General features: G+C 56.3%; 3 protein-coding genes across 3 annotated transcripts; 2 read left to right on the forward strand and 1 right to left on the reverse strand.

The window, feature by feature from the left end:
* Positions 1 to 1,816: 1,816 nt before the first annotated feature.
* LOC128818090 (gastrula zinc finger protein XlCGF49.1-like) lies at positions 1,817 to 5,048 on the forward strand. The gene is made up of 3 exons (XM_053997128.1): positions 1,817 to 1,927; positions 3,707 to 3,788; positions 3,974 to 5,048. Exons 2-3 carry the CDS (start codon positions 3,734 to 3,736, stop codon positions 4,642 to 4,644), a joined length of 726 nt encoding a protein of 241 aa, XP_053853103.1. The 5' UTR covers positions 1,817 to 1,927; positions 3,707 to 3,733; the 3' UTR covers positions 4,645 to 5,048.
* A 1,650-nt stretch (positions 5,049 to 6,698) lies between these two features.
* On the reverse strand, positions 6,699 to 7,832 carry LOC128817939 (olfactory receptor 14J1-like). Its single transcript, XM_053996843.1, has one exon. It carries the CDS (start codon positions 7,689 to 7,691, stop codon positions 6,699 to 6,701), a length of 993 nt encoding a protein of 330 aa, XP_053852818.1. The 5' UTR covers positions 7,692 to 7,832.
* A 2,605-nt stretch (positions 7,833 to 10,437) lies between these two features.
* Positions 10,438 to 12,530, forward strand: LOC128818091 (serine/threonine-protein kinase pim-1-like). The gene is made up of 4 exons (XM_053997129.1): positions 10,438 to 10,744; positions 11,388 to 11,567; positions 11,823 to 11,972; positions 12,163 to 12,530. Exons 1-3 carry the CDS (start codon positions 10,489 to 10,491, stop codon positions 11,927 to 11,929), a joined length of 543 nt encoding a protein of 180 aa, XP_053853104.1. The 5' UTR covers positions 10,438 to 10,488; the 3' UTR covers positions 11,930 to 11,972; positions 12,163 to 12,530.
* The last annotated feature ends 347 nt before the right edge of the window (positions 12,531 to 12,877 follow it).

The raw sequence follows: 12,877 nt of genomic DNA on the forward strand, positions 1-12,877 counted from the left end.
TAGGATCTTGCTGCACTTGGCTTTTGGCTCTTGCATAAGAGCTTTGCCTTCAAGGGCAGGAAGATCTTTTCCTGGCTGGGAACTGGAATTCCAGCCCCTGGGAGCGTGTGCCATGGATCCCAGAGGGGCATTCCCGAGGCTCCCAGGGTGCTGCTCCTGCCGTGCCTCCCAAGGAGCCGTGCAGGGCCAGGGGGCAAGGTCCTGCAACTGTGTGAGCTCCCAGAGCACGCAGCAAAGGTGGCTTTGCTGGACATTTCTGTAAGAGCCCGTCTGAAGCCCCTCATTTTCCATTCTGCCTTCCGATTGCCACAAGAAAGAATCCCTTCCCCCACTGCAGTTCCGGCTTAGAACAGGACACAGCACAGGTGGGACCACTGAACCGTCATGCTGGCTGTTCCGAACAAGGCCTGGTAAGAACTTGGCAAGGACTTGGCAGGGACTTGGCAAAGACCTGACATGGAGCCAGCACGGGACAGCCTGATGCGCAGCCTGCTTCTAATCTCCGTTCTTAAGCCGAATGAACTTTTGGGGTGACTCTCGCGGTCCTTCATTGAAGACCCTTCATCTGCCTCGTTACCACTGTGACAAAGAAAGAATGAGAACCCTCCTCCCAAGGACTGAGACTGAGACCCCTACTACAGGGAGGAGGGGAAATTGGTGGTCTGACCACTAATGACATGACCTGTTTCCCTTCAGTAATTTTAATGGACTTATTCTTCATTGGATTCGTCTTGCTTTGGTGGTTTCTGTGGACTCACCTGTTCCCGCGTGGCGATTACAATGGACTTTCATTGTTACACTTCTTCCCCCCTCTTTCCTCTGTGGACTATAACTGGAGCCCCGAGTCGACCAGAACTTCGGAGACTCCCCCGACACGACAGACGGATCCCCATCGTCCGGAGCACTGAGGATCTCGCCTGTGTTGGTAGCTATTCCCATACCCCTCTTCTCTCTCTCTCTCTCTATCCTTTATCTCCTTTCCGATCCCCGCTATCACATTTGCTGTTTTGGCCCCTAATAAAGGTGCATTTGTTGTGATTAACTGATAGTCCCTTGTTGTTTGCCTTTGTTGCACTTTTGGGATCGGTGAAAAGAACCATCACGACACCCCGCAATAAGCGGATCGTGACAATTTCCCAGCACATTCCCAGCTGGAAGCAGAGGGAAGAAGGAAAGGGAAGCGAGTCCCTGACACAATCCCGGAACGATTGCGGTGGGAAGGGACCCTGCCCGCGGGTTACGATCCCGTGAGGGAGAGACGCCTCTGCCCCAGCGAAGGTGCAAATGAGACCTGGGAGCGCAACCTGCGGATTCGACTGAACATGGATTGAACGGAACAAGAAATGGGAAGGAGGGAGGGAGAGAAAGAAATAGTAAAGAGATCTCAGAGAGAGAGAAAGAAAACGGAAAAAGGTCTCAGAGAGACAGAAAGAAATCGGAAAAGGCTCCGGCCCGGCCTGCGCAGCTCCCCGCGACAGCCGCAGGGCGCAGCGCCTTTCACAATTCCAGCCAATCAGAGAACGCGCTGAACAATTTCCAGCCAACCAGAGCTTTTCTCGCCGATGACTCACCAGTTGCCGGGCGGACCCGCAGAGCCCGGCGGCCCCGCCAGCGGAATTTCGGGCTCGGCCCGGGGGGACGGATCCGCACCGGGGGGGTCCCCGAGCCCCCTGCCCACCCCTGGGGCCGATCGGGGGCTCCCCGCACCCAGCAGCCGGTGCTGCGGCTGTCGCGGGGCAGAGGGGTGGGAAAGGGAGCTCCGGGCTGGGAGCGCAGGGAATGCGGGAGGAAGAGGAGGGACAGCAGGAGGAGGAGGAGGAGGAGCAGCAGGAAGAGGAGCAGGAGAATCCCGCCGCTCGCACCGCTCGCACGCTGGGTCTGCAGCACCCCCTGCCCCGGGAGCATCGCCCCCAGCCCCGAGGCGCAGGTGAGGGGGAAGCCGAGCTCGCCGCGACGCTATCGAGGGGTCTCAGGGAGGATTTTTCTGGAGAGTGTTCGGAGCCGGCAGATTCCGAACTCGAGCCCCGCATCCCTCCGGGCGTCCCTAAGAGGAGCTTTTTCGGGGGGAGAGGAGCTGTGATCGCCCCTCGGGATGGTCCCATGGGGTCCACGTGCGGCTGGCCCGGTACTGACAGGGCGGGACATTGGTTTTGGGGATCCCCGTGAGAGCCGGGGCTGCGGAACGTGGGACCCCCGGGGCGGGAGAGGGGAAGGGGCGATACCGGAGCTGGGGGACCCCCGGCAGCCCGGAGATGAGGCGGGGACGGGACCCCTGACCCTGGCAGGGGCGTGTCCTGGGGTGACCTCACGGTGCCCGTACCCCCATTGGTCCGTTTAGCCCCGAAATGAGTTCTGCACCTTCAAGGCTGGTTCTGAGAGCAGAGGGGGGGGAGGAAGAAGTGCGCAGTTTGTTTTCAGAAACTGTACTCACTCCTGCACATTCCGGCTCTTGGACTGCTGTGATGCCTTAAGGAGCTGGAACAGAGGCCAGACGGAGGCAAGAGGAATAAAGTGGATATTTATTGAAGTGCCTTCAAAGGCCACAGCCCGGCAGTACCGGAGCCACAGTCGTGGCTCTGCCCAGATGGCTCCAAGATGGAAGCAAAAGAGGGCTTGGTCATGAGATCTTACATTTTTATAAGTTTTAGTCCATTTGCATCCAGGATTTAACTACCCAACTAGTAGCTTCAAATGATGAAGTTTCATCCTCCTTGCTTGCTTGCCTGCCCTCCTCTTTTCCTGTTGTTTGTGCTTTGGGCCTGAAGTTTGAAGAGATTGTCCTTGACTCTCCAGCTAGAACAAGATTGTTTTGTCTTCACCACCCTGTGAAAAGATCCCAGTAACACTTAATAGAAAGCTAAAGCTGCACACCAAAGCAGAACAGAAAAACTTAAACCTAAGGTATCAGTTGTCTGCTAACAGACAAGACAGCGAGACAGAGCTCTCCTTTGCTTTTAGTTAGTTTTTAACTCACTGAGGCAGAGAAGTTCCCTGGCCTGTGGTTTTTCTTTTTCTTTGGAGCTGTTTAAACCTGCTCTGGACTGAACACCAGAAGAGCACCGGCAGCTCGCACCTGTGGCCCAGCGGGCCGGGCCTGGGCCACGGAGGGACTGATCAGAGACTGAGTGAGCCAAGCTACAGCCCACGGAGGGACTTCCTGAGTTTGTCATCTCTTTCAGAGTGGCAACAGGTTTTATTGTCTAATATTGTCCATTTTTTGTGCTGGTGAATGCTTTGCCTGTTAAATAAACAGGTTTTTTCTACTTTTCTCCAAGGAAATCTTTTCCTGAACCAGTTGGGGGAGTGGCCACTTGAATCTGCTTTCTGGAAAACTCCCTTTTGGGGTTTTCTCCCAAATTTGCCCTAAACCAGGACAGGGTGGTGGGGAGAGAGGGGAGCCCCAAGTGCCTGGACCAGGGGGAGGCTGGAGAGAGGGAGCCTCGTACCCCGAAACCCCCCAGCATCCCTAAGCAGGACCCTGGAGAAGGGGGATCCCCAGGACCCATGGGATCCCCTGCAGCCTTGAGATGGGGACCACCAGAACCCCAGAGGGATGAGACTGGAAATAGGACACTCCTGGTGGCTTTTTTTGATTCACTCTTGATTTTTGGAGGTTTTTATGGACACCTGGAGACTTCTGGAGATGGATTTGGGCAGGAGGAATCCCCAACGCAAGGCGTTTACACCTTGTTTTTCCCCAAACCAGGATTTCTCATTCCCAAACCTTGGCTGGATGGAGGAGGAGGAGGCTGCGAGGAAGAGGAAGATGCTCTGGGACACCCAGGCAGGTGAGGAGGAAGTCAGTGCCCCTTTCCCCTCTCTCCTGCTCCATCTCCCAGCCCAGCCTGGCCCCTGGCTGCAGGACAGCCCCGCTGCCGACGCCGTCCTGCCGGGGACGCACTGGGGGGATCTCCTTCCCCTTCCCTCTGGCACGGAGGCAAATCCCATCCTCTCCTTGTCCTTCCTCCCCCAGACAAGGAGCTGAGGATGGAGACCTGCAGGGACAAATCCCCACAGCAGAACCTTGTGGCAGAGGCCATTTTGAGCGACTCCATGGCGCAGGAATCCAATAGAGAGGAAAATCCCTGGAGGTCCCTCAGGAAGAGGGGCTGCAAACTCAGCCCAGGGTGCTGTGAGGAGGAAAGACCCACCCTGTGCCAGGAAGGTGGACAGAGCTCCAGCCAGAGCTCGGAGCTGGTGGTCCATGAGCAGCCTCATGACAGGGAGAGGCCCTACAAGTGCTTGGAGTGTGGGAAGGGCTTCAGCAGGAGTTTCAATCTGATCTGCCACCAGAGGATCCACACTGGAGAACGGCCCTATGAGTGCTTGGAATGTGGGAAGGGCTTCAGCCACAGGTCCAACCTGATTGTCCACCAGAGGTTCCACACCAGGGAGAGGCCCTACGAGTGTCCCGAGTGTGGGAAGAGGTTTCACACCAGCTCCCATCTCCTTGTACACCAGCGGATTCACACCGAGGAGAGGCCCCTCTGCTGCCCCGACTGCAGGATGGGCTTCAAGCACAACTCCACCCTCGTCACCCACTGGCACATCCACACTGGGGAGAGGCCCTACGAGTGTCCCCAGTGTGGGAAGAGCTTCTCAGACCGCTCGTTCTTTACCCGACACCAACGGAGGCACCACTAAGGGAAGCCCTGCGAGAGCCTGGACTGCAGGAAGAGCTTCGTGCGCTGCTCCAGCTTCATCCCCATCACAGGACCCACATTGGTCAGAGCCCTGGTGACCCACATTCCCTGTGATACGCAGAGGGAAGTGGCTGCTGTTCCTTTTATTTTGTCTCATATTATCTTTTATCTTCCTCCCTTCAAAACACAGAAATTTAGGGTAAAAATCAACAAATTAATCGAAGGCATCTAAAGCCTCACATTTTACTTGTGTTTCGGAGAATCTTGGATTCCGGGAGATATCTGGGAGTATATGGGGGGGGGGAGGTATTTGGTTTAGTTGTCTTCATTTCCTGGCACTCCAAAATGACAAGAAGGATTGACCTGTCACCTCAAAACCACTCAATGCCACTGAAAACTACTGAATCCCACCCCAAAATTACTCAATTCCACCACTCCAAGGTCTTTTCCAGCCTTGTTGGTTCTGGGATTCTCTGCAAGCACCCTTGGAGCAGTTGCAGGAGGAGCCCTGGGCCTCCTCTTCAGAAGCTCCAGCAGCCCAGGTCCCTCAGCTTCTCCTCACAGCCCCAAAGCCCATCCTGTCAGTCCTGCAGAGCCTCTGCAGCTCCTCCTCCTTGCCCAGAACAGGGAGCCCCACAGGCAGACAGAGCAGCCCAGATGTGCCCCCCTGGCCTGGGGTGCCTCTGGCAAGGGAGTAGCACCAGGCACTGCAGGAGCCCGCAGACAATTCCTGCAGCACTTGTGGGATGATCCTGCTCCCCAAGGGACGTTCCCATGGTGCCAAGTCAGGAACTGCAATGGGGAGTGGGGCCAGAGAGGAGAGGTCAAACAGGGATGGGCTGTTTGCAGGGCAGGGAACAGGGCTGGGCAAGAGGAAGAAATCTGGACCAGGGAAGAGGAAAGAAAGCAAAGGAGAAGCCAAGGAAATGCTCAGGGCAGTTTGGGGGTGGCTGCCAGGCAGCCCTGGCTCTGAGCAACAGCGTCTGCAGTGGGACAGGAAACTCCCAGCTGATGGGAACAAACTTTCTGGCTGAGTGCAGAGGCCAGGACAAAGCTGAGTGGTTTCCCTGGCGTCCTCCAGCCCTTCCTGGCCCCAGGGGCTGATGGCATTTGTGCTGCCTCAGGTTCATGTCCCCACAGCACCAGCATGGGGGTGCTCCCGCCTGCTGTGTGCAATGCAAACGGGTTCCTGAGCCAGTGCTGCCGTGTCTGTGCCTGCAAGGATGCGGCACCTGTGTGAGCTGGGGGAGAGGCCAGGGCTGCAGAGGGGGTGATGTTGTTGGCAGCTCCATGAGGACGCTCTGGGACGCTGCCCTGGGCTGTCCAGCGCCCTGGGGATGGATCAACCCCTGCTCTGCTGCTCCTTCTCGTCTCCCCCAGGGCCCTTGCAGGGCACCAGCCGTGCTGTTTGCCCCCAGCCTGCCCACGGCCAGCCTGGGGCTGCTCACGGGCTCTTCTGTGCTGAGCATTGGCCTGGCCGTGTTCTTGAGAGAGCCTGGGCAAGGAGCCTCGAGCCCCCAGGCTCTGGCCTGAGGCGTCAGCGCTGCCCCAGCAGTGCCCATGGCCTGTCCCTGCTGCAGCCCCGGCACTGCCACCCCCAGGACTGTGCCCGGCCCCGAGAGCACTCAGGCCCTGCAGCAACACCAGGGCCACCAGGGCAGCGGGGCAGGGCCACGGGAGCAGCACTGGCAACACCAAGTGCTGCTGCTGCTGGGCACAGCTGCTGTGCCAGCGCTGATCTGCCTCCAGCTCTGCACACAGACATTGCTGCTGCAGCTCCAGAGAAGGCAACAAAAGGGGGATCTCCAGTGAAAACTCTGCTGGGAGATCCTTGAGTTCCTTTAAAGACACCAAGAGCGCTGCCCCTCATTGACACAGTCTGTGGCCCCAGAGAAGGTGGAGAGAAACAAAATGAGAAATGGTACAAGGAATGGATTTGCTTTATAGACAATTTGAAAAAACTAATTTAAAGGAAAAAAAAAAACAGACCCAAACCAACAAGAAGTCTCGAAGATGAATTTTATAACAAGTGATTTGCAGAAATTGGCCAGCAGTTCAATGTTTCTGAAAGCATCCAGTGATCAGTCTCCACACTGCAGCCTTGAGCTCCTGGTTCCTGAGGCTGTAGATGAGGGGGTTCAGGGCTGGAGGCACCACTGAGTACAGAACTGACAGGGCCAGATCCAGGGATGGAGAGGAGATGGAGGGGGACTTCAGATAAGCAACTGTGCCAGTGCTGAGGAACAGGGAGACCACGGCCAGGTGAGGGAGGCAGGTGGAAAAGGCTTTGTGCCATCCCTGCTCAGAGGGGATCCTCAGCACAGCCCGGAAGATCTGCACATAGGAGAAAACAGTGAACACCAAACAGCCAAATAGTAAAGAAATGGAAAACACAATGAGCCCAAATTCCCTTAGGTAGGATTTGGAACAGGAGAGCTGGAGGATGTGTGGGATTTCACATATGAGCTGGCCCAGGGCATTGCCCTGGCACAGGGGCAGGGAAAATGTATTGGCCGTGTGCATGAGAGCATTGAGAAAGGCACTGGCCCAGGCAGCTGCTGCCATGTGGGCACAAGCTCTGCTGCCCAGGAGGGTCCCATAGTGCAGGGGTTTGCAGATGGCCACGTAGCGGTCGTAGCACATGATGGTGAGAATGGAAAACTCTGCTGAGATGAAGAGAAACAGAAACAGCTGAGCAGCACATGCTGAGTAGGAGATGGTGCTGGTGTCCAGGAGGGAATTGCGCATAGCTTTGGGGACAGTGGTGCAGATGGAGCCCAGGTGGCTGAGGGCCAGGTTGAGCAGGAAGAAGAACATGGGCGCGTGCAGGTGGTGGCCGCAGGCTCCGGCGCTGATGATGAGGCTGTTGCCCAGGAGGGCAGCCAGGGAGATGCCCTGCAAGAGGCAGAAGTGCAGGAGCTGCAGCTGCCGCGTGTCTGCCAGTGCCAGCAGGAGGAAGTGGCTGATGGAGCTGCTGTTGGACATTTCTTCACTCTGGGAGTCATGGACTATTGAAAGAAGATATTGACAAGCTGGGAAAGATTTCATTGTGTCATTCCTAGGCTTTTTTATTGGGAATTCCCTCAAAAATACTTCTCTTTTCTGGCTGAACTTTGCTCAGCCTTTTTTCTCTGAGCTCAGGTTTGTGCTGCTGCCTCATCTTCAACACTGCTCTCAGCCTGAACCCTGGGGAGCCCAGAGGGAAAACAGGGCTCCCTGTGCCCCAGTGCAGTGAGACCTGCTGGTCCCACACAGGTGCCCTTTGCTCATTTCACCTTCCTCTATCTCAGGGTGATTCCACTTCCAACGTGCCTTGGAATAAATAAAGTGACCTTTTTGAAGACTTCCCTTTCATTTCAGCATCTCTAATTTATTCTACTTTTCACTGTGCAGCTGGAAACGGAGGGATACCAAGGGTTGGTCTGGCTCTCTGCTTTTTTTCTCAGTGCTACCCAGAGTGCTTTGAGTGAGGGGAATGAGAGTGAGTGATGGGGAACTCAGACTTTTTGTCACAGGCATCATGATTAGCAGATCTTGAAATGCTCCCTTGACTCCTCATTGTCTCTGCTGGACCCCACATCCCACAGCCAAACCCGGCCCCTTCTCTGCCTTTCCTCCCCCTGCCCCAAGGGCTGGCAGAGCCAGGGTGGCACAGGTGACCTTTGGGCTTTGCAGGGCTCAGGCACAAGGGCCGTGACAGAGTCAGGGCTGAGATCACACTCTGTGGGCTGGGGCAGAGCCCAGCCAGAAATGAGCCCTGAGGCAGCAGCTCTGCAGTGCTGGCCACCAGGCCGGCTTGCCAAGGGAGGATTCTGGCCATGCCCTGCAAGCAGGTGCTGCTGCCAAGGTGCCTTTGGTGCCTCAGGCTCTGCCTGGCACAGCTCCCAGCACGGCACTCTGCCCTTGTGCCCGAGGCCTTCCCTGGGCTGGGGCTGGCCTGGGGCTTTTCCTGCAGCGGGACCTGCCCTGCTCCTGGCACAGGAAAGGCAGTTCCTGCTGGAGCAGGAGCCTCTGCCTGCAAAGGGCTCAAACAACTCCAGCAAGGCCCTGTTTGCAAAGCCCCCAGTGGGAAATGAAGGAGGGGGGTCGCGCTGCTTTTGGGGTGAATAATGCTGAAACCAGCCTGACTCCTCCATCCCTAAGTTCCACATCCTCAGAGGGAGCTGAAGCTGTGTCAGAGCTGGAAAATCCCCAGAGAAAGGAACAACCAAGTGACACCACTGAGAGCTTCTGCACAGCTGCTGAGCTGGCCCAGCCTGGGCACATCTGACCCACAGGGCAGCACTTCAGACTAGAAAAGCCCTGTCCCAAACTTTAATGGCAGCGTCTCCTGACATTTCCCTTCTTGGGGGCTGTGGAGATTCCTCCCTGCAGGGGGACACCCCTCAAGGTCACTGCTCCAGGCAGAGCCTGAGATTTGCCCATGGTGGTTGGCCTGGGGGAGTGACATCAATCTCTGCTAAGGAACTGGTTTTCCTTTCATACAATTGCTTCCAAATTTAATACAATTGCTTCCTGTTTCACCCTCAGTGTCCCCGCAGAAGAACAGGGCACCTCTCAGGCAGTTCCAGAAGCTCCGGGTTCTCATTTCATGAGGTAATCTGGGATGCAAATGGCCTTGTCAGAAGGATAAAAGCAGAAGCAATGGACTAGAAAGAATTAGAAAAAATCACCCTTCTTCCAGACAAAGTCCACCAAGTCATTCCCTACATTTCTCCTTTTCAAATTCTTTCTGTCACCTACTCTCAGAGGTCCAGCTTGTTCTGGTGCTTATCATGAACCGACTGTGCTCTTGATTTATACCAGCGCAGGAGATGTAGAATCACCAAACTGCAGACATAAACAAACTCCCTCTGTCCACCCATTTTCATCTTCTAGATCACTTTCCAGGTGTCCATGGAGATGTGGAAATCATTATCACACACCTCTCCATTTCTGACTGCAGGCTGTGGAGATTCTTTCTCTGAATTCAGTCAGGCTTGTATTCCCTAACAAGTCCTGGTTCCACCTCCTGTTTTCCAAGGCTGCAACAGCCCCAATGAAAACCTCACCAGTGGCACAACTCCCCAGCTCAGCAGGAAAAGAAAGAACAAGCTGTCAAGTTCTCCAAACCTTTGGCCTGCTTGGCTGCAAGAGTCCTGCTGCACACACGGTGTGGAAAGCCAAGAGAAGCTGCAGCTGGTGGCACATCTTGTGACAAGAGCTCGACCTCGTTCTCCAGGAAAGTTTCTTGAGAAGAGCAGACATCACTGTGGAGAAGATTCCTGGAAAACTGAAATAGCTTTCCAGAAGTGAAATGAAAATGGAAAGAAACAATCCAAGATGTTTTCCTCTATTTATTTCTCTGCTGCCTTTTTCCATCTTGCACTACTTCTCCATGCCATGAATTCCAAGTGCATCTCACCTCTCAGATCGGTGACTTAGCGAGTTCTAGACACTCTAAAATACCATGAGCTGCACACAGTTTGCCTTCCCATTTTTGCTGGAAAGCAGTGCTGGACCCTTAAGTGCAGGGCCAGGGCCAGGGAATCCTCCAGTCAGGGAATGTGCCCCTGTCGGAACCCAAGGTGTCCCTCAGACACTCTTGGATGTTCCGGGTCCAGGGCAGAAGCCTCTGAGACCCTGGCAGGCAGCCAGAAACCCCTGTGGTCTTGAGTTTGACCCATGGAACAATTTACCAACTTTGCAGGAAGAACAAGAAATCACAAAGGTTTAGATATTATAATAGAAGTAATCACAAAGTAAAAGGTAGGATTTTTGAGTGCTGTACAGGGCCAAGGTGTCCACTGGGTTCCCCGGTGTCGTCCAGCTGCTGGAGTGGCTTGAGCTCCCCAACGACATCGTGATGGTGCTGGAGCGCCCAAAGCGGTCTCAGGACCTGCACCATTTCATTCGGGCACGGGGGTTCCTGTCCGAGGAGGTGGCGCGGGAGCTGTTCCGCCAGGTGCTGGAGGCCGTGCAGCACTGCACCAGCTGCGGGGTCCTCCACAGGGACATCAAACCAGGGAACATCCTGGTCGACCTGGCCACCCGGCAGGCCAAATTAATCGACTTTGGCTGTGGCACCTACCTGCAAGACACAGCCTACATTCACTTTGCAGGTGAGTCCACACAGGGGTGTGCTCCTGGTCCCGGTATCTCATGGCCCAACATCTCCCAGCCCAAGCTGGCTGTGGCATTGGGGATTGTCCCTTTTGCTGCCCTTCATGGCACTGAGATTTCAGCCGAGTTGCGTTTCAGCAGGGCTGGGTGGGGAGCCAGCTTCCAGCCCTGCTGGCAGCCTTTGCCCACCACTCTGCCCAGGGCTGGGGCTGGGGCTGGGGCAGCCAGCCCAACAAAAACACCTGTGGGTGGGGGTAGCAGAGAGGGGGGGCCAGAACCTGTGGCCCAGCTGGTTTGGTGTGCAGGTGAGAAAGGGCTTGGACTGCTCCACTCACCTGGTTTGCTTTGGATTCATAATGTTCTTTGGGGCAATGCAGGCAGGGAGGATGAAGGCATGGTTTTCCCCAGCACTGAGTGGGTTTTTCCTTGTCATGGTCGGGCCTTGCCAAGGCTCCTGCTGCCCTCTTCCAGCACCTGTGGCTTCTTTTTCAACCCCAAGTCTGTACTCAAGTCCCAGGTGCTGCCGAGAGGGCAGCGGTCACCCCGTGTGCCACTGGGGCAGCCCCCGCATGCCCAGGGATGCTGGGGCCAGGCTCTGGGAGCAGCAGCATCCCCCTGCTGAAGCCCATCTCTATTCCATAGGAACACGGTCATACAGCCCCCCGGAATGGACCCACTTTGGCTGGTACTACGGCAAGCCAGCTACCGTCTGGTCCCTGGGCATCGTGCTGCACCAGATGGTCTGCGGGGAGCACCCTTTCAGGGGGTGCCAGAACATCAGCTGGGACCATCAGCTCTCACTGCCACAACGGCTCTCTCAAGGTGGATCCTCATCTGTGGCCACAGGGGCAATACCAGTGCTGGGAGACAGCAGCAGCTCGTGAGCATCCCGCTCTGGCAGCTGCTGAGGAGGGGGCACATGTCCTGCTCTCCTGCTCTCCTCCAAAACAGGGAATTGATGGGAAAGTTTAGGCCCAGCTCTGAGCACATCCAGCATGGCCAGGGCACAGGAATAGTGGGGCAAAGCCAACAGGAGCCTTCTCCAACTGACCAGCGGGTTCTGGTTTCTCTGCCCAGAGTGCCAAGATGTGATCAGGAGGTGTTTATCCATGCTGGACATCGAAAGGCCCTCGTTAGAAGAGCTGTTGTGTGATCCCTGGATGCAGGACATTCATCTGCCCTAGAAGAAGGGAGAGAGCCACAGGCACACTCTGATGCAGGGCCCTGGTAAGTTACAGCTCCACACATGCCTTGGCAATCAGAAGCAAAGGAACCCAGACTTTTTTGTGCTGCCTGTGTCACTGCCCAGGGGTCATCAGATGGGAACACGCAGCCCTTGTGCTGGAGCGGAGCTGCTCTGCCCAGCACTGGTGGCCGTCATCCGAGCTGGTTCTGCTTGTCCTTGGTTCCCTGACAGCTGGGGCCCTGGGCAGAACCCTGACAGCCTGGTCTCAGCCCCAGGGAAGGAGAAGGAGCCCCTGGAGAAGCTGTAGCAGGTGGGGCTGCTGCTGCTGGAGACAGCGAGGACGACATCAAGGATGACAACTCTTGCTCCACCTGGTCACGGGCAAGCTGAAGATGATGGCACTTTGATTCTGGCACCTTCTCCAAAGCCAGGCTCCACAGGGAATTTGCAGATGAGTCCACACGCAGGGGATGCTCCCAGATTTGGGCATTGCACAGCCTGGCCGGGAACACAAGGTTCCCCCTTTGCTGGAGCAGATGCAGCTGATCCTTCAGTCGGCTGCCCAGCTGCTTTTGGCAGGGCTTGGGGCTTGGGCTGGGGTGGGTACGAAATGGGAGTGGGCTCCTGGCCCTGCCAACAGCCCCCACCACCCACCTGGCCCCGGGCTGCGGCTGGGGCTGGGGCTGGGGCTGGGGCTGGGGCTGGGGCTGGGGCAGCCAGCGTGACACAAACCAACCCCCATGGTGGGAGCAGAGGTGGGACTCCAGAACCTGTGCAGGGGCTGCTTTGCTTTGCAGGCAAGGAAGGGCTTGGGCTGCTCCCCTGCCCTTGTTTGCTTTGGGATCACCCTTATTTTGGGGGGCAGTGCACGGGGAAGGGAGAAAGCTTCCCTCACCTGTGGGTGGGGTTTTCCCTGGCATGCAGGGGTTGGGCCTTCCTCAAGCCC

Source organism: Vidua macroura, chromosome 22 (assembly GCF_024509145.1).
Source record: "Vidua macroura isolate BioBank_ID:100142 chromosome 22, ASM2450914v1, whole genome shotgun sequence".
In the NCBI taxonomy this organism is placed as follows: domain Eukaryota; kingdom Metazoa; phylum Chordata; class Aves; order Passeriformes; family Viduidae; genus Vidua; species Vidua macroura.

Bases quoted from the DNA above. Each gene is read 5' to 3' on its own strand.
- LOC128818091 (XM_053997129.1), top strand. From the start codon at position 10,489: ATGGTGCTGGAGCGCCCAAAGCGGTCTCAGGACCTGCACCATTTCATT. The intron at 10,745-11,387 runs GTGAGTCCACAC...TCTATTCCATAG, and splicing joins AGCCTACATTCACTTTGCAG to GAACACGGTCATACAGCCCC. The intron at 11,568-11,822 runs GTGGATCCTCAT...TTCTCTGCCCAG, and splicing joins GCCACAACGGCTCTCTCAAG to AGTGCCAAGATGTGATCAGG.
- LOC128817939 (XM_053996843.1), bottom strand. From the start codon at position 7,691: ATGAAATCTTTCCCAGCTTGTCAATATCTTCTTTCAATAGTCCATGAC.
- LOC128818090 (XM_053997128.1), top strand. From the start codon at position 3,734: ATGGAGGAGGAGGAGGCTGCGAGGAAGAGGAAGATGCTCTGGGACACC. The intron at 3,789-3,973 runs GTGAGGAGGAAG...TTCCTCCCCCAG, and splicing joins GCTCTGGGACACCCAGGCAG to ACAAGGAGCTGAGGATGGAG.